This window comes from Vicia villosa, linkage group LG7 (genome assembly GCF_029867415.1).
Source record: "Vicia villosa cultivar HV-30 ecotype Madison, WI linkage group LG7, Vvil1.0, whole genome shotgun sequence".
In the NCBI taxonomy this organism is placed as follows: domain Eukaryota; kingdom Viridiplantae; phylum Streptophyta; class Magnoliopsida; order Fabales; family Fabaceae; genus Vicia; species Vicia villosa.
This window is the reverse complement of record NC_081186.1, coordinates 34,816,848-34,836,053: the sequence shown is the minus strand read 5'-3', so window position 1 is coordinate 34,836,053 and position 19,206 is coordinate 34,816,848. Positions and strand designations below refer to the sequence as shown.

The window sequence follows — 19,206 nt, the reverse complement described above, 5'->3', positions numbered from 1 at the left end:
TCTATTTTACTTTCAACGTTTTCTTCTTCCCCGATTTTAGAGATTTCGTTACACTTCCACCTTGAGGTATTTCTTCACCTGTCAAAATTTCACACTCTCACCATATCTCTCTGGGTTAAAGTGTTTACGCTCAAAAATCAAAGCATGTCAAGTCAACTCATCGGTTTGAATAACATTTATTTTCATTTCATACGCACATAACACACTTTTTGAGGAATTTTTAGGTTGTAACGAGGCTTAGGGACACGGTGGGATAAACAAACAAAATGGAAAACGAGGGGTTTTTGGCTTAGATTCAGTGTTGTCAATCTCGTTACTATGTCATTTGCATTGTACAAAAACGTGAGTATTGGACACGGTTCTTATTAGGACTTTTAGTTCCTACTCAAGTTTTTCTTTGAGCTTTTGTATTCTTTTTCAAACTGAATCCTCCTCTAGATAAGTGTTTTATTCTCCTTTTCTTCATCTTTTTTTTCTTTTTATCACTTCTTTTTATCAAAACTTTTCTTTTCTCCTTTTATTTCATGCACTTACCTAGTTTTTGTACCGGTGTCACAATCCAAAACTTATGATTTTTCACAGATTAAAGTTCAACAACACTTATCTAAGCAGGGAGATGGAGTGTTTGGACTAATAGTTTAGATGATGCAGTTCATAAACAAACAAAGGGGAAAAGGCTCTAGATGGATTAACAAAGGATAACATAAATAAAGGTTGGCTGGATTACAAGAAATTAGGATTACTTTGATCTTCAATCGCGATTGCTCTTGAAAATCTCTGTTCTCCAAAACCCTTGAGAGCTCTTCCTTTTGAAATTATGTCGTACGTCAAAAAGTGTTTTTCTCTTTCTCTAAAAGTAGCCTAAATATCCTCAGATCACTTAAAGGTGTAGCAAATACCAAAATTGCCCTCTGGATCACAAACCTACCGCGCTAGCCAACACGGGCTGTGTCAGCTGACACGGGCACCCGTGTCAGCCCTCTGCCAATTCTCCAACAACCCTTCAAGACTCCTCTTCAGCCTTCTACTGACACGGGCACCCGTGTCAGGCCTCTGTGTTGCCCAAAAATTACTTTAGCAAACCTCCGGAACTCGATTCTTCTCGCATCAATCCTTCGGGTTTTTGGCTGGACCTACGACATGTAGAACTACCATGGAAGCGCATAAAATGCGACAAAAAAAGATAAACCACTAAAAACACTAACACGCGAATGGAAATACGAAACAAAATAATAACTTGAAAAACAATAAAAGACCAGACAAAGTGTACCTATTTTCGCAGATTCATGCTGAATAGATGAAGGAACACTACTAGAAATGGTGACCAATCACCTATGAATCCTCGAAAAATGGAGAAGGAAACTCCTATCAGAAAAACAAAAAGATAAAGGTGTGTAGTGTTATAACTGTGAAAAATGGGGTTAATTGGGCAAGAATTGTTGGCACAAGAAAGTCAAGGGAGTGACAAAAGGCAAGAATGAAGGAGCAAACCTTGCACGTCACGATTCAAATGATTGCGAAGATATGGTGGGTATGGTTACAATTGCAGATAAGCACGTCGACTCCAATATTTAGTTCCTCGACACGGGTTGTTCAAATAACATGACCGGTCGAAGAGAGTGGCTAGAAGAGTTTGACGAGGAGCCACATCAAACTTGCAGATAATATCTCATTGCAAGCAAAAGGTACAACCAACATAGTTATTCAAAGGAGCAATAAAGCAAAGGATATGATCAAAGATGTACTTTATGTACCTAGCATGAAGTGCAATCTGCTAAGTGTTGGACAACTGGTCGAAAAGTTTTCTCAATGGTCATGAAAAATAGAGCCTTAGAATTGTTCGACACCCATAAAAATTTGGTCTTAATCTCTTTTGTCAAAGAATATTGTAACGCCCCGAATTTAATTAATTGGTTAATTAAACTAATTGAGGATTTAATTATTGGGAATTATCGAAGTTGGGATTTATCGGTATGATTCTAAGAGGCGTAATTGGATTAATATGTTGAATTAGTCGGATTAATTAGTTGGATTAGTCGGAGAAATATAATTGTGAGTTGGTATTATTTAAAATATGGATCGATTGTAGTTGTGGAATATTATTTGAAATAATATTCGTTTATGTTATGTGACTATTTAATTATTTAGAGTGTAGCTGTAGTAAATGGGAGGTGTATTGTTAGGCCCAATAAGAATAATATTATTATTTGGTGTTGTTGAAAAAAAACAACAGAATGAGATTTTTGGTATCATTAACATGACCCAAGGATTTTGAGAGAAGGGAGGAGTATGAGGATTTTGAGCAAAGAGGCACAAGAAGTTGGAAGCTGCGGCGAAGCGGAATTCGACCGAAAAATTATAGAGAGGCCAGACTGTCATTCCAAGGTAAGGGTGGGGTTCAATCTCTATAACCGGGTATATGATAGACCGTATGTGGGGTTAGATTATATGAAATTGCTATGGATTTGTTCTGTTGATTCTGTGATATTTTGATCCTATGGAATTGGTTGTTTGTTGTCTGTGTTGATATTGCTGTTGTGATGTTTGGTTCTGAAAATCGATGATGAAATTTGTTTATGTGCTGTCAATGAATAATGAAGGTTGGTGTTGACTCGTATTTTCTGTAAATGTTGTTGCTTGGTTAATGTGATCGATAATGTGAATGATGAGTTTTGATTACTGAATCGTGGATGAAACTGAATCGACCTGGGAATTAACCTAGAAATTGGAGAAAGAGGAAGGTATATAGAAGGTGAATAAGAGATAAGGGGCGGGGCCTCAGATGAGTGGGGTGGGCGCCCCGTGTATAAAATAATAAAAAAGAATTGTGGCGGGGGCCACCTACTCATGGGTGCCATGGGTTAAGGGTGGACACCCCACTAGATGACCAAAAAAATGAAGGTGGGGGCCACTTAGCTCATATTTTAATATTTCCTTTAGTGACTAATGCTGTAACATTTAAATGGTAAAACTTCAACATGCCTCATAAATAAAATTAGTAACAGTACTATAGATAATTAGCCGAACATGTCAATGGAAATCAATACCGTAATCGAAGCTTGATTAGCAGAGTATTTGCATTAGCAGAAACATAATATAGTGACTGGTAGTAATAAACAATAAGTGAATAACAGAGCTAGTAGCAGTAGAGTTCTAGAGATAAGTTGTTAATTTAGCAGAGTTTATTCAATTAACTACAGAGCAAATTTAGTAGCAAGGTGCTTGATGACAGTAGTACAAAACTTATGAATTTGCAGAAGAATTTATTTAATCGGTTTAGTTGAAAATAGTCTGAATAGTATTACGTGTTGCAGGTTATTTTAGTTTCTGTCGGTTGTTGTATATTTTGTGGAGCATGTGAAAATTACAGGTGATGTGAGTTGGTCGAAGTGCATCTGTTTATTGTCAAGACGAATTTGTAGGCCTATGGCCAATGTTCATTTGTTGTCGTGTTGTTATGGAATTAGCATGGTTGTTTCCTGTGCGATATGCTTTGGTGTTGTTAAGTTATTGTTGAATATGTTGTTATTGACATGATGCTGTTAATATGTTGATACAAGTTGTAGGCCTATGGCCAGTGTTGAAGTGACGATGAGTACCTCTAATTATTGATACAATGGTGATATAGGCTTATGCCTTTTATGACGATGATTGTTGTTGTATGTGATTGTTGCATTCACTGGGTCACATACATTTTCATTTTTGTGACGGCCTTGATTGGCAAATTAGCGACGAAGGCTTATGCCTTGATGCCTCTATTAACTGGCAATTTTCTAAGTTGGGAGTTCTGCTCCGTTGTGAACTTGGGAGTTATGCTCCCATGGTACCACATACATGTGCACATTTGAGTCACATCTTGAGTTATGTGTTAAAATAATTTTTTGTTATTAAGCTGTGTTGATTTAAGTTGTCATGCTGAAGTGATGGGTGATTAAAGTTGTCTTGTTGTTGTTATTAAGTTGTTTGTCGGTTGTTGCATAATTGTTGTTATAAAGGGGTGATATTTGTATGATCTAATCTAATATATTGTTTTGATATCTCACCCTTTCTTTTGTTTCGCCGATACCTTTATACTTGTAATGTGGAGGTGATTCACAGTGATGAAGATTTAGTAGCTTCATTGAGTCTAAGTCGGTGTTGTCGCTCTGATACGAAGCACTCGGGGGGATGAACAATAGTTATTTCTTTTATGGTTTTAATTGTTGTTATTACTTTAGATGTTGTACTGAAAGTTGAAGTTATGAAAGTACTTGATGTTGTCTTATAATAAGTTGAATTGGAGTATGACGTTATGAATTATATTGAGTTAAATTAGTTGATTCCGTTGCGTAGTAATAATAAAATGACTTGTTTTCAAGAAGATTAATATGAATTGTTTGAGGTTCATCCGAGCATGTTGTGCTATGTATCTATGTGCTAAATGTGATTAATTGTCGTTGTTTTAAGTTAAAAACGTATCATCCCATGTTGTGTTGATTTTTTTATAACTCTGATTTTCGTTATGATTACCGAATACTCGTTGGGTAGAGTTGGGGTGTTACAAATATGACGTTTAAGACTATGATCATTTCAACCGAAGTACGATGTCTAAAAATAGTTGTTGACCATAAGCATAGTTAACTGTGGCATTTGAGGTTTGGACATATGAATTTTTGGTCACTAAATCAACTAATTACTTAAGTTATGGTAACTGGTATACCAAGTCTTGTGATGCCTGACAAACTCTGTGAAGGATGCTTAGTAGGGAAACAACCTAGAAAGTCTTTTGTTTCGACAATGCCAATGAGATCCTCCTGTATATTCGAAGTTGTACATTGTTTAACGCCCCGAATAATTCGATTAATTATTAAATTAATTGTTTTGGAATGGTGGATGATTTATGAAGTGAATGTGAAATATCAGACTTTAAATAATCTTATTGAAATTAATTATTTAATTACCGGTGGTGAAATACTAAAGTAATTATGTAATTAGGCTTGTTTTGGTGGATTGACGTAGCATTATGGGAGGTGTGAATACTAGGTCCAATGATATATTAGTATTATCTGGTTTTATGGGAAAAAAAAGAAAAAAAAGGAGAAGTATCAGTAAAGGTTGGAAGTGCTATCAGAAGAAAAAGAGGCTCAAGGGTTTTGGAAGAGGAATGTGGAGATACGAAAAGTTGCAGAAAGTGAGAAAAGGCATATGGTTGGAAGCTATGGCAAGGTTGGATTTTGATCGGAAATATGATCGATAATATGTGGGGTTTGGGTTGATAAAATTATCACGGTGTTTTGTATTTTGGTGTTTCTCTATTGTGCGACTTTTGAAATTGATGAGGAATCGCTTCTGTTCATGAATAATGAAGGCTTGCGTTGATGCATATTTCTGTAAATGATGTTGTTGTGATATAATTTGATTGATAATCATGTTATTGTTGTTAATCGTTGCATTATCGATTTGTTGATGAAACTGGGGGATTGATCGGATTTTGGGAAGTATTTTTTTGTGAAATAGTGGAAGAGGAGAACAATGAAGGAAGAAGAAGAAACTAAGGGACGGTTAGGGACCAAATAGTAGTAAAATTCACATCTTTTATTGGTCCCTTTAAACTAATTTCTATTCAAATCATATGGTTTTAATCACACAATAGGTAAATATGTAATTAGTCGTGTTTTAATTCTATTTGAGTAGGTATTTCACTCTGTTTGCTAGTTTTGTAGAGTTTTTGCTTCAAGAAGTTGGAGATTTGAATCACAAAGAATGAGCCGATCAAGAGAACCAAGAAATCAAGCCAAGAAGTGGAAATTCACTCTGTTCGCGCCGCGTCCCCATGTTGGCGCCGCAAACTGAAGAAAATCCTGCCAGCGTGTTTTAGTTCCAATTCTGACTTTTGAGTGGCATGTGCACAAGGTGGCGTGAAAGACAGCAAAAAAGCATTTTTTGGAGTTATTGGTTTCTATTGGTCACTTAAGGAGGCAAGAGGAATAACAATCATTTCTTTTTGTCTTATTGGAAGGAAAAACTTTGTGTAATTTGAGATATATCTCCATAACTTAGGTTTTTAATTTATTATTGATTTGGAAAAGACAGAATAGAGAGAAAATAGGGAAAAAAAGCCAAAAACGAATTTCATCATTCTTGTGAGCTTGCAACCATGGTGATGAGGAACTAAACCCTTTTTCTTTGCTAAGATTAGAGGTAGCTATTCCTCATAACTCTATGTACCTCTCTTAAATATTCATGTATGTGAATCTCTCATTGATTGAATATAGTATGAATCTCTTGTTTTGAAATCTTATCTTTGATTTATATTATTGTTGAAAAAGATAATATGAATATTGTTTTAGAGATTTATTCAAACAATGCATGAATTGTAGAAATAGATCTATGTATTGTTTATTACTTGTATTGCTAGATAATGATGGTTAGATGCATGTTTAGGTGAAGAAATTACCTAAAGTTTTATTTAACAATTGTTACAATATTATTTAGGAATAAATGATATTGAGGCAATACTAGATTGTATTCATGAAATTAGAATTCATATACATGGTTTGAGGGAATGCATGAGTTTGAAATAGTGAACACTAATCTTGGCAAAGCACTTTTTATTTGAGAAAATCATATTTTACTATCTTAGTTTGTTTCTAAAATTCGAGATAAATTCCAAACACAAATCAAACCAATTTTTATTTATCAACTTAAAATGATTGCAACTATAGAACGGCAGTAATATCACCCAATCTCTGTGGATACGATACAAAAAATATTTGCCTTGAAAATACTATTCAAATAATTGGCGCCGTTGCCGGGGATTGGAGTTTGATATTGCAAGCATTGCAATAGTTCATTGTTTTAAGTTGTTACTTTATTCTTAACTCTTTTGTGTTTCACTTGGTTTGCTAGTTTTGTAGATTCTTGTGTATGCGAGAAAAAGCTACCGAAGAGCAATTTCATTTTGACCCCGAAATTGAAAGAACACTCCGAAAGCTTAATAGCAAGACACGAAGAAGAAGAAAGTTAGCCCAAGAGAAGAGACAAAGAGAGGAGGCATCTACTTCTTCTAACAATCAAATTGAAGAAGTAGTTGTAGACACCTTTGAAGGAGACATGGCGGGTGTTGTTCCAACCGAAATGTCCGCAAATAGTCCAAGACGTACCGCCCAATTTACACGCAATGCTCAAGGTGGAGCAAATACGGAGATGAAGACCGGAATCCTTTAACTTGTTTATGCAAGTCCATTCACCGGAATGGATCATGAGGATCCTTTCACACATCTCACCAAATTTTATGAGATTGCGGGTTCAACGGGAGTTGATGCGGCGAATGAAGAATCATTGTTCAAGAGGCTATTTCCACATTCATTAGTGGGGAAATCCAAGGAATGGTATCTTGATCAACCACCAAACGTGATGACGGATTGGAATTTATTAGAAGAGAAATTTTTAGAGAGATTTTTTCCTCAATCCCGATTCATGGAAGCCAAAACGGCAATTGCGGTTTTCACTCAAGGAGGCAACGAATCCTTAAGTGAGGCTTGGGAAATATTCAAATCCATGCTTAGAAAATGCAAGGGTCATGGTTTTGATGATCTCACACAAATTCACATCTTCCGCAATGGGCTTCAACCGGTGCACAAGACACTTTTGGATGCTACCGCGGGTGGATCTTTAATGTCAAAAAGCGCGGAGGATGCAACAATGATAATTGATCGTATGGCACTCAATGATCTCCAAACTCAACATGATAGGAGTCCATCACAAAGGAAGCCGGGTGTTCTTGAATTAAACACCAATGATGCTATCCTCGCTCAAAACAAAATTCTTTCTCAACAAGTTGAGTTACTCACCAAGCAAATGTCAAAGCTCCCACAACAAATGAAGGAAATTCATGGAATGCAAATGACTTCTCAAGTAGCAAGTTGTGAACTTTGCAAAGGTGACCACCCTACCGGATTTTGTCCACCACCCGAAGGAGAGGAAGTTAATTACGTGAACAACCAACATCAAGGCTATCAAAGGCAACCTCCATACCAACATCAAGGTTATTAAAGGAACAACCAAGGATTTCAACCTTCAAGATTCAACAACCAACACAATCAACATCAAAGTCCGTATCAAAGTCCAAATCCACAAGGTCAAGGTCAACAAACTCAAGGCGGAAGCTCAAAATTGGAAGACACTCTCAACCAATTCATGCAAGTTTCTATGAAGAATCAAAAGACTAATGTGGATGTCATAAAGAACTTAGAAAATCAAGTGGGGCAGCTTGCAAAACAATTGGCCGAACAACAAACGAGACCTTCTTTTTCCGCAAACACTCAACCTAACCCGAAGGAGTATTGCAAGGCAATCCTTACAAGGAGTGGCAATGAGGTGAGTAATGGGGAGATGAAGGAAATAGTAGTGGAGGATGATGGATTTGTTGTTGTTGAAGATGAGAAGGATGAGATAGTGGTGGAAAAAGAAAATGAAAAAGAAGGGGATGAGGTAGCCGAAAAAGAGAAAAATGTGAAGAAGAATAAAAGAGAAGGAAAAGGAGTGAGTACAAATCCTATTCAAAACCTACCCTACCCACATGCACCATCAAGGAAGGAGAATGCAAGACATTATGCTAGGTTCATGGATATATTTAAGCAACTTCAAATAAATATTCCATTCGCCGAAGCATTAGAACACATGCCAAAATATGCAAAATTCTTGAAGGACATTCTCACCAAAAAGAAACGATATCCGGACAACGAAACCATTATGCTTGATGCTCAATGTAGTGCTATCATTCAAAGAACTCTTCCAAGAAAAGAAACCGGTCCGGGACGAGTCATCTTACCGGTCACCATTGGAGGTACTTACATTGGCAATGGTCTAATTGACTTGGGTTCTAGCATTAATCTCATTCCTTTGTCTATCATAAAGAGATTGGGGAATATTGAAATGAAGTCTACCCGAATGACATTACAACTAGCCGATAAGTCCACAACCTCACCTTATGGAGTTGCTCAAGACATATTGGTAAAAGTTGACAAATTTTTGTTTCCGGTAGATTTTGTGGTGGTGGATATGGAAGAAGATAGAGATGTTCCGTTGATTCTTGGAAGGCCATTTATGAAAACAGCCCGGATGATGATAGACATTGATGACTGACTCATGAAAGTGCGGGTGCAAGATGAGGAAGTCACTTTTAATCTCTTCGAAGCAATGAAGCATCCCAAAGAAAAGCACGATGTTTTCCGTATGGATGTCATTGAAGAGGAAGTCATGGGAGTTGCCAATCATGTTTATATCACTAGTCCATTAGAGAAATGTCTCATAGGTGATTACAACAATTCTTTCAAAGATGAAAAGGAGGAAATAGAGGCTATTTTGGAAAGATTGGAGTCTTATGGAGAAATTGATAAAAAGGAGGAAAAGATAGATGAATTAGATGTGGAAAAGAAAGTGGAAAAAACCAAAGTTGAATTAAAGTTGCTGCCCACCCATTTGAAGTATGTGTTCCTTGGCGAAAATTTCACCAAACCGGTGATAGTTAGTAGTGCTCTATCACCAAAAGAGGAAAATAGATTAATTGATGTGTTGAAGAGGAACGAGGGAGCTTTAGGTTGGGTGCTGTCCGATTTGAAGGGAATTAGCCCAGCTTATTGTATGCACAACATCATGATGGAAGATGATTTCAAGCCCGTAGCACAACCACAAAGGCGTTTGAATCCGTCTATGAAGGAAGTCGTTAGGAAAGAGGTGATTAAACTATTGGAAGCCGGGTGATTTATCCCATTTCCGATAGCGCATGGGTGAGTCCGGTTCAAGTGGTACCAAAGAAAGGTGGGATGACGGTTATCCGAAATGATAAGAATGAGTTGATTCCTACAAGAACGGTGACCGGGTGGAGAATGTGTATTGACTATAGGCGGTTGAACCAAGCCACAAGAAAGGATCATTTTCCACTATCATTTATGGATCAAATGCTAGAGAGATTGGCCGGTAAAAACTTTTATTGCTTCTTGGATGGTTATTTGGGATATAACCAAATCACGGTAAACCCGGCGGATCATGAGAAAACGGCTTTTACATGCCCATTTGGTGTCTTTGCCTATCGAAGGATGCCATTCGGTTTATGTAATGCACTGGCAACATTTCAACGGTGCATGCAAGCTATTTTCTCGGACTTGATTGAGGAATGCATTGAAGTTTTTATGGACGATTTTTCCGTTTATGGTGCTTCTTTTGATCTATGCTTGAAGAATCTAGATGTGGTGTTAGGAAGATGTGTGGAAACCAACCTTGTGCTTAATTGGGAGAAATTCCACTTCATGGTTACCGAGGGAGTGGTTCTTGGTCATAAAATCTCATCAAGGGGTTTGGAAGTTGACAAGGCCAAAGTAGAGGTGATCGAGAAGCTGCCCCCTGCAGTCAACATCAAAGGAGTACGAAGCTTCCTTGGTCATGCGGGTTTCTATAGGAGGTTCATTAAAGACCTTTCGAAGATAGCCAAACCATTGAGCAACTTGCTCAACAAAGGTATGACCTTTAATTTTGATGAGTCATGTTTAGAAGCTTTTCAAGAACTAAAAGAAAATTTAGTCACCTCACCCGTAATCGTTGCACCTAATTGGAAACTCGATTTTGAACTTATGTGTGATGCTAGCGATTACGCGGTCGGGGCTGCTTTGGGTCAAAGAAGGTCTAAAGTTTTTCATGCTATTCACTACGCTAGGAAAGTTTTAAATGAAGCAAAAATCAATTATGCAACAATGGAAAAGGAATTACTAGCCATAGTGTACGCATTGGAAAAATTTAGAGCTTACTTGATTGGCTCAAAAGTTGTTGTCTACACGGACCACTCGGCTATCAAATTTTTGTTGACCAAACCGGACTCTAAGCAAAGATTAATTCGATGGATTCTTTTGTTACAAGAATTTGACTTAGAGATCCGCGATAAAAAAGGGTCCGAAAATTTGGTAGCGGATCATTTGTCTCGTTTGGTCAATGTAGATGTGACGATGAAAGAAAGTGAAGTGAGAGAGGAGTTCCCGGACGAGAAACTCTATGCGAAACAAGTGAGGCCTTGATTTGCCGATTTTGCAAATTTTAAGGCAACCGGTTTGATACCGGAAGACCTCACTAGTAATCAAAAGAAGAAGTTCTTGTCCGATGTCAAGCAATATGTGTGGGATGATCCATATCTTTTCAAGGTACGAGTGGACAACATTTTGAGAAGGTGTGTCACGAGTGAATAGTCCAAAGACATTCTTTGGCATTGTCACAACTCTCCACACGGAGGGCATTATAGCGGTTTACGTACAGCCACGAAAGTCCTACAATCGGGATTTTATTGGCCGTCATTATTTAAAGATGCCCATGAACACGCTAAAAGTTGTGATCAATGTCAAAGAAGTGGGGGAATAGGCAAACGAGATGAAATGCCACTAACTAACATGCTAGAAGTTGAAGTATTTGATTATTGGGGTATTGATTTTGTTGGCCCGTTTCCTCCATCTCTTGGTAATGAATATATTCTAGTTGCGGTTGACTATGTGTCCAAATGGGTTGAAGCGAGTGCCTCACCTAAGGCCGACTCCAAAACGGTAATCAAATTTTTAAAGAAAAACATATTTTCCCGTTTTGGTGCGCCTAGAGTTTTGGTAAGTGATGGTGGTTCTCATTTTTGTAATGCACCACTGGAAAAGTGTTAGAAAAGTATGGTGTCAAGCACAAAATCACTACTCCTTACCATCCTCAAGCTAATGGTCAAACGGAGGTCTCTAATAGGGAAATTAAACGGATTCTTGAGAAAACCGTTTCAAGTGCACGGAAAGATTGGTCTACAAACTTGGATGAAGCCTTGTGGGCATATCGCACCGCACTTAAGGCTCCAATAGGTTTGACACCATTCCAAATGGTCTATGGTAAGACTTGCCATTTGCCGGTTGAATTGGAACATAGAGCACTTTGGGCTCTCAAATTTTTAAACTTTGATTCCAATTTAGCCGGGTTGAAACAGAAAGATCAGCTTCATAGAGTTGAAGAATTAAGAGACACGGCTTATCACTCGAATAAACTTTACAAAGAAAAAGTGAAAAGTATCATGATGGTAAAGTGAGGTCAAAAGAATTTCATGAAGGGCAAATGGTACTCCTCTTCAACTCTAGGCTGAAACTTTTTCCGGGAAAATTGAAATCGAAATGGTCGGGGCCGTTTTTAGTAAGGGAAGTTCGGAGTTATGGAGCAATTGTTGTGGAGGACCCAAAGACTAAGGCAAACTGGACGGTAAATGGGCAAAGACTGAAGGTGTATCATGGTGGTGATTTCAATCGAGATGTGAGCGTAATTTCGCTTATCGAACCTTGAATCATCATGGACCGTCGAGCTCTAACGACGTTAAACAAAGCGCTTGTTGGGAGGCAACCCAACGTTGTAAGTCCTACTATTATCTTTGTTGTTTTCTTTATTTACTGGTTTCGTAATGTGCGTGTGATGTTGAAATTCTGCAGAACATTATTTAATTGTTGTTTTTCAAAAAGCCTGCTAAGGACGCGCTGCCTCCTCCTTGTTGCACCGCGAACTAAGTGGCAGAACCACATGTTTTCAAATTCACTCAGTACGCGCCGCTTCCACTAGTTTGCACCGTGAACCAAGTGGCAGAATGCCATGTTTTCAAAAACCATTCAGTACGCGCCGCATCCTCCTTGTTGCGCCGCGTCCCTTACGGAATTCAGATAGTCACTTAGCTTTTTAAGGTTCTCTCTTTTATCATTTCATATTTCTTTTCTTTACTCTTTTTTCTCATTATCTCTCTCACGAACCAAAAAAACCTACCTTCCTCACTTCCTCACTCAAACAACACCCACTCTCACAAACTCATTCCAAATCCTCACTCTAATCACTCTTGCACTCTCAATCAAGGTATGTTGTTCTAGATTTCTCGTTGTCTTTCCTTTTCAATTTTTAGGGTTAGAAGAGGGGAATTGTTCAAACTTGCATGTGTTAGCACCGTAGATTAATCACTGAAAGTAGTTTTTTTTTTCTTAAATTGAGATGTGTGTGGGTGATCTTGTTAACAATTACTTGAAGATATGCTGTGTTGCTATATTTTTGCTTGTTGAATTTTTCTGGGTTTCGCCCAGGACGCGCCGCGTCCTCCTTGTTAAGCCGCAAACCCAGTCTAATTCAGCCACTAATCTGTGTTTCCTTATGCTGATGATCGTGGTCGTTTGTATTGTTGTTCTTTTTGTACAGATGTCTAAGCGTACTAAGACTTCAGCCCCCAGTAGAATGGTGAACAAATTTCACAGTGACGAATGTGAAGAGCGATACAACGACCTGGTTCAGAGAACAATTGTGGCCGAAAGGTTGGTCCAATTCAACCCGAACGGCAAGTTCAACAAGATTGTAAGTATCATCGAGGGGCGTAAGTGGGGAAATTGTGTGAGCCAGTGAGAGATATCAACTATGACATTGTGCGTGAATTTTACGCCAATGCCTTGCAAGTGGAAGAAGGAAGAGCATACCACTACAGGACCAAAGTGAGGGATAAAATTATCGTCTTCAACAGAGACGCAATCAACAATTTTTTAGGAAACCCCTTACATTTGGAAGAGGGAGAAAAATGCGCTTACCGCATGAAGAACGATGCTGCAGATTGGGATTATGATTGGGTGAGCAGCAAGTTATGTCAGGAAGGTAGAACTTATGTGTTGAACGAGCAAGGACTTCACTTTGGAGGCTCGATCTCTCCTTGTCTTAATTTTGAACAATTTCAGGCCACGTTCTCACACCACCACCATCCCAATAGAAGTGGCATGCTTGATGTCATTTATTATGGACGGACAATCGGTCGACATCGCCTCCATCATAGCCAATGAGTTGAGGAAAGTGGCAACAAGTGGAACAAAATTTGGTGGAAAGGGCGGAAAGCCAATGTAGCAATCCCACAGGAAGTACACTTCAATATTACCTCTGTGATTAATGATTATTTTGTGAACAGGTTTTGTGAGGGGGCAACAAACAGGGCTGAAAAGCAGGAACCTCCACTTCCAGGCAACGTGCACGCCGTGCGCCTGCTTTCAATCAAATGGAGTTTGCATCCTACTGCTGCGAGAACTTTGAGGCTTCAAGGAGGTCTCAAACTTTTCTTTTTGATGCCATGCAACAACAATTTCAGAACACCTTTTTGGCACCGGAGGCTCGCACCTACCCTTCCCAAGCGGATTATTTGGCATATGCTAATTGGCCTGAGGGCAGGCCAGCTTTTATGGGGGGAGGCAGTAGCCAGGCTAGTGGAAGTGGTGCCGCAAATGTGGATGCTGATATGGAGGATGTCATAGGCCCGGTCGTGGGTGGTGATGAAGACGATGCTTGAAGAGGAGTTGTTAGCTTTAGAGTAGTTTTTAAATTTCAGCAATTTTAATTCCTAGCATTTTAATTCTAGTACTCTAGTTAAAGTTAGTTTATTGTATTTTGATAGTTGGTACTTTTGAAGACTAATTTGCATGTTTTACTTGTGTGTAATTTAAACTGTGATTTGTGAATTTGAAATTTGATTTGCCCTACTTGCTAAATTTTTGTTTACTTGTGGTTGTTTCATTGAAGTAAAGGAACAAGTTGCAAGAGATTGAGTGCTTAATGGATGCAATTGGGGTGGTGATGATAAGAGTGGTATGAGGAAATTTCAAGGTACATTTTTATCGCTTACTAGACTTGGCAATAATTGTGTGATGGTTTGTGCAAAAGTACATAGCATAAGTTCTTTGAATTACATGTCTTTTTTGAATCAATTAGAACTTAGCCATGTGTGAGGTAGCTTTCCATTGTATACTAAATTGCGGGATACCGAACATTATTTTGACACACTCTTATTATGTTTAATCATGCATTAAGCCTTGTTGTGAACAATTGTGAAAATGATAGAGGCATTGATTGTTTTGAGAGAAACCACTTGGCCAAAATGTTAAATCAATCAACCTTGTGAGGAAAAATCTCTAGTTCCCCCTTTGAGCTTGTTGGGATTCATTTAAATTCATCATTGCATAAACCTTTGAATGGATGAATCCTATTCTTTTGTATGAGTGAACCTTCAACCAATTTGGTTGCAATTAATTTTCCTTAGGGAGCATTCTTGTTTATCAAGGTTGGTGTGAAAAGAGCTAAGTTGGGGAGAAACACAAGTGTTGCGAGAAAAATAAATAAAGAAATAAGTGGTCCATAAAAGAAATAAGCATTCCTTGTGAAAAAGAACAATTGAGTGTTTTTGAACCAAAGTGGAGTCAAAGAAAAAAAAAGAAGTAACACTTGTCAAGAGTAATAAGAAAAGGCTCCCGGTCGTGTGTTGTGAAAAAGTAAAGAAAATTGGATCACGAGGAGGTGTTATCAAGTGAATTGAGAAGAAAATGCTCCCTTAGGGTTTTGTTCGATTTTCCGAAATATTATCCCTTTTTTTGTAACCCAAGCCACGCTATAACCTTTGAAAGACCTCTTGATTCTCACCTTGTTCACATAATTGGTGTTGTTTTGATGAATGCATAATTGGACTTGTTGTTGATTTAATTGTTCGGATGAGTGAAAGAAACCTTCATATCTTCATTGTTCACAAATTGTGTTTAGGTGATTCAAACTTGACATGTACTTGTTGGAACTTTTTGATGTGTGTTTTTGTGCACAACCATTATGCCATTGTTGTTTTGTCTAGCTTGAGGTAAATGTATCGCGAAGAAGCCATGGACTTTTGAACCATCCAATTGTTTGAAAATTTGGTGAAATATTCTCTTGCTATACTTGGTTTCCTTGATGAAAACTTTTGTTTAGGGACAAACAAAATGGCAAGTTGGGGAGAGTTGTTAGGGACCAAATAGTAGTAAAATTCACATCTTTTATTGGTCCCTTTTAACTAATTTCTATTCAAATCATATGGTTTTAATCACACAATAGGTAAATATGTAATTAGTCGTGTTTTAATTCTATTTGAGTAGGTATTTCACTCTATTTGCTAGTTTTGTAGAATTTTTGCTTCAAGAAGTTGGAGATTTGAATCACAAAGAATGAGCCGAGCAAGAGAACCAAGAAATCAAGCCAATAATTGGAAATTCACTCTGTTCTCGCCGCGTCCCCATGTTGGCGCCCCGAACTGAAGAAAATCCTGGCAGCATGTTTTAGTTCCAATTCTGACTTTTGAGTGGCATGTGCACAAGGTGGCGTGAAAGACAGCAAAAAAGCACTTTTTGGAGTTATTGGTTTCTATTGGTCACTTAAGGAGGCAAGAGGAATAACAATCATTTCTTTTTGTCTTATTGGAAGGAAAAACTTTGTGTAATTTGAGATATATCTCCATAACTTAGGTTTTTAGTTTATTATTGATTTGGAAAACACATAATAGAGAGAAAATAGGGAAAAAAGCGAAAAACGAATTTCATCATTCTTGTGAGCTTGTAACCATGGTGATGAGGAACTAAACCCTTTTTCTTTGCTAAGATTAGAGGTAGCTATTCCTCATAACTCTATGTACCTCTCTTAAATATTCATGTATGTGAATCTCTCATTGATTGAATATAGTATGAATCTCTTGTTTTGAAATCTTATCTTTGATTTATATTATTGTTGAAAAAGATAATATAAATATTGTTTTAGAGATTTATTCAAACAATGCATGAATTGTAGAAATAGATCTATGTATTGTTTATCACTTGTATTGCTAGATAATGATGGTTAGATGCATGTTTAGGTGAAGAAATTACCTAAAGTTTTATTTAACAATTTTTACAATATTATTTAGGAATAAATGATATTGAGGCAATACTAGATTGTATTCATGAAATAAGAATTCATATACATGCTTTGAGGGAATGCATGAGTTTGGAATAGTGAACACTAATCTTGGCAAAGCACTTTTTATTTGAGAAAATTATATTTTACTATCTTAGTTTGTTTCTAAAATTCGAGATAAATTCCAAACACAAATCAAACCAATTTTTATTTATCAACTTAAAATGATTGCAACTATAGAACGGCGGTAATATCACCCAATCTCTGTGGATACGATACAAAAAATATTTGCTTTGAAAATACTATTCAACAGGGACGGGGGCTCCATATACCAGGATGGGCGCCCCTTATACTAGGAGAGGGGCCACCATTTTGTTGCGGGGTGGGAGCCCCTTATGTATAGATGGGGGGCCAACATATTTTCTTAATACTTCTATTTAACTAACCTGTAATAAATTAATCCAGGTACATCCTTCCTAATTAAATTCTAGGGACACTTAGTGATTAGTTATGGCATATGTTAACTAATGGGAAATGAAATTAAGAAGTTGAATATTACAGTTGTAGCAGAAAAATTAATTAGCAGGGAATTAACAATTATAGCAGTGGGAAACAATTAGAAGAAGAGTAATGAGTGTTAATTAAAAGACAACATAACTTAGTAACAGTGAGTGGAAATCAAATATAGCAAATAACAGAATATTAATTGGCTGTAGCTTCAGTAGGTATCAGTAGAGGATGAATAAAAGGGATCAATAGCTATCGGTAGTATTAATTCTAGAAATTTTTACAGCAGTAGGTAGCAGGAAATACTAGTGGTGAATTAACAGCAGAAATCATATTGTCGACTAGTAAAATTGTTTTGTAGGGACCGTTCCGGGGATATTCCATTATGCTGCTATTTTCCTTGTGATGCTACTAATTTGTAAATATTGTGAAGTGTAGGAGTTAATGTGATCATGAATTGCCCCCTAATATTGGTAATAACAGTTATATAGGCGTATGCATTGTGACGAGTTTTGTTGTTGGTTGTGTATGTGACATTGCATTTATCGAGTCACATACATTTGCATTTTTTGTGACGGTCTGGATTGGCAAACCGTGATGAAGGCTTATTCCTGGTTTGATGCCTCTATTAATTAGCAATTTGCGATGGGGGCTGAAGTACTGGGTATCAAATGCATGTGCATTGTTAGTGTCACATTTTATATTGCATAAGTGTGATTTAATTGTGAAGTGTTGTGACTTGAATTATGAATTTATGTGAAGTATTGTGACGTGTATCGTGAATTGTATCGTTTGTTGAATATAATGATGTGAAGTGAATTGTGACGAATATACCGCGATGTTGTAATTTTTCATGATCTAACTCTAATATATTATTTATTATAATCTCAATTATATTGATAGATATCTCACCCTTTTCTTGTTGGCCGTTGCCTTTATACTGGTAACGTGCAGGTGATTCGTGTAACGCCCCGATAATTTAATTAATATTTAATTAAATTGTTTTGATTTTTATGTTGATGTGTGAGATGATAATTGAATCAGTAATTGTGTGAATGATGATGTGTTCTGTGTTGTTGAATCTGCTGGAAATATGAATCAATTTTCTGGAATAAATCGGTATTAGAATTAAGGGATACAATCGATTTTGGGAACAAAGTAGAACAAGGAATGAGAAGAAAGAATTTTGTGTGGCGGGGCCACAACAATGTGGGGCGAGCGCCCCTTAGGAAGAAAAGAAAATAAAAAATAGAAGAGTTGATCTGTGGTGGGGGCACCAGGCACCAGGGATGGGAGCCCTAGCTTGGGAGGGAGTAAGGTGGGACGAACGTCCCTTATGGTTGGGGGCACATAAATTACTCTTAGTATTTTTTTGTAGGCACCCTCTAATTTATCTTATAGGATAATTATGATACTTTTCATTTCAATTGAATTCAGGAACAATACCGTAGTAAATGGAACCAGTAATTAGCGTGAATTTTAATAGGAATGAATTAGCAGAGTTACAAATTATAGCATATGAATTACCTGTATGATATTCAGTAGTAATGATCAAACTCAGTAGGTAAAGTCAGTAAAATTCAATATATCAGTGCAGGTGAATAACAGTAGAAATAGAGGGATATATCAGTATTAGGTTTGGGGAGCATATCAGTGTAGGAGCCTAATTGCATAACAGAGACAGAAAAGAATAGTATCAGTTAATAGATATTTTAGGAGGGACCGTTTTGGGGAATACTCCGTTGATCGCTAATTTCCTTGTGATGTATTGTGATGTTTGTGTGGATTAATTGTGCTGATTTGTTGTCGCTGAATTGTTGTCGATCAGTTGTCGTGATATATTTTGATGTTGTGATGCAATGAGCTTTTGTGAATTATTGTGAAGTGCGGGAAATAAAGTGACGATGAATTTCCTCTAGTTATTGGTAATATAGGTGATATAGGCGTAAGCCTCATGACGATTTT

The 19,206-nt window shown here is 37.3% G+C and overlaps 1 protein-coding gene across 1 annotated transcript; it reads left to right on the top strand.

Moving 5' to 3' along the window:
• Positions 1 to 8,190: 8,190 nt before the first annotated feature.
• On the top strand, positions 8,191 to 9,126 carry LOC131618849 (uncharacterized). The gene has a single exon (XM_058890007.1). The coding sequence runs from the start codon at positions 8,191 to 8,193 to the stop codon at positions 9,124 to 9,126; it is 936 nt and encodes a 311-aa protein (XP_058745990.1).
• Positions 9,127 to 19,206: the final 10,080 nt, after the last annotated feature.

What these genes read in the sequence shown, in the direction of transcription:
- LOC131618849 (XM_058890007.1), top strand. Translation starts at nt 8,191, where the DNA reads ATGAAGAATCAAAAGACTAATGTGGATGTCATAAAGAACTTAGAAAAT.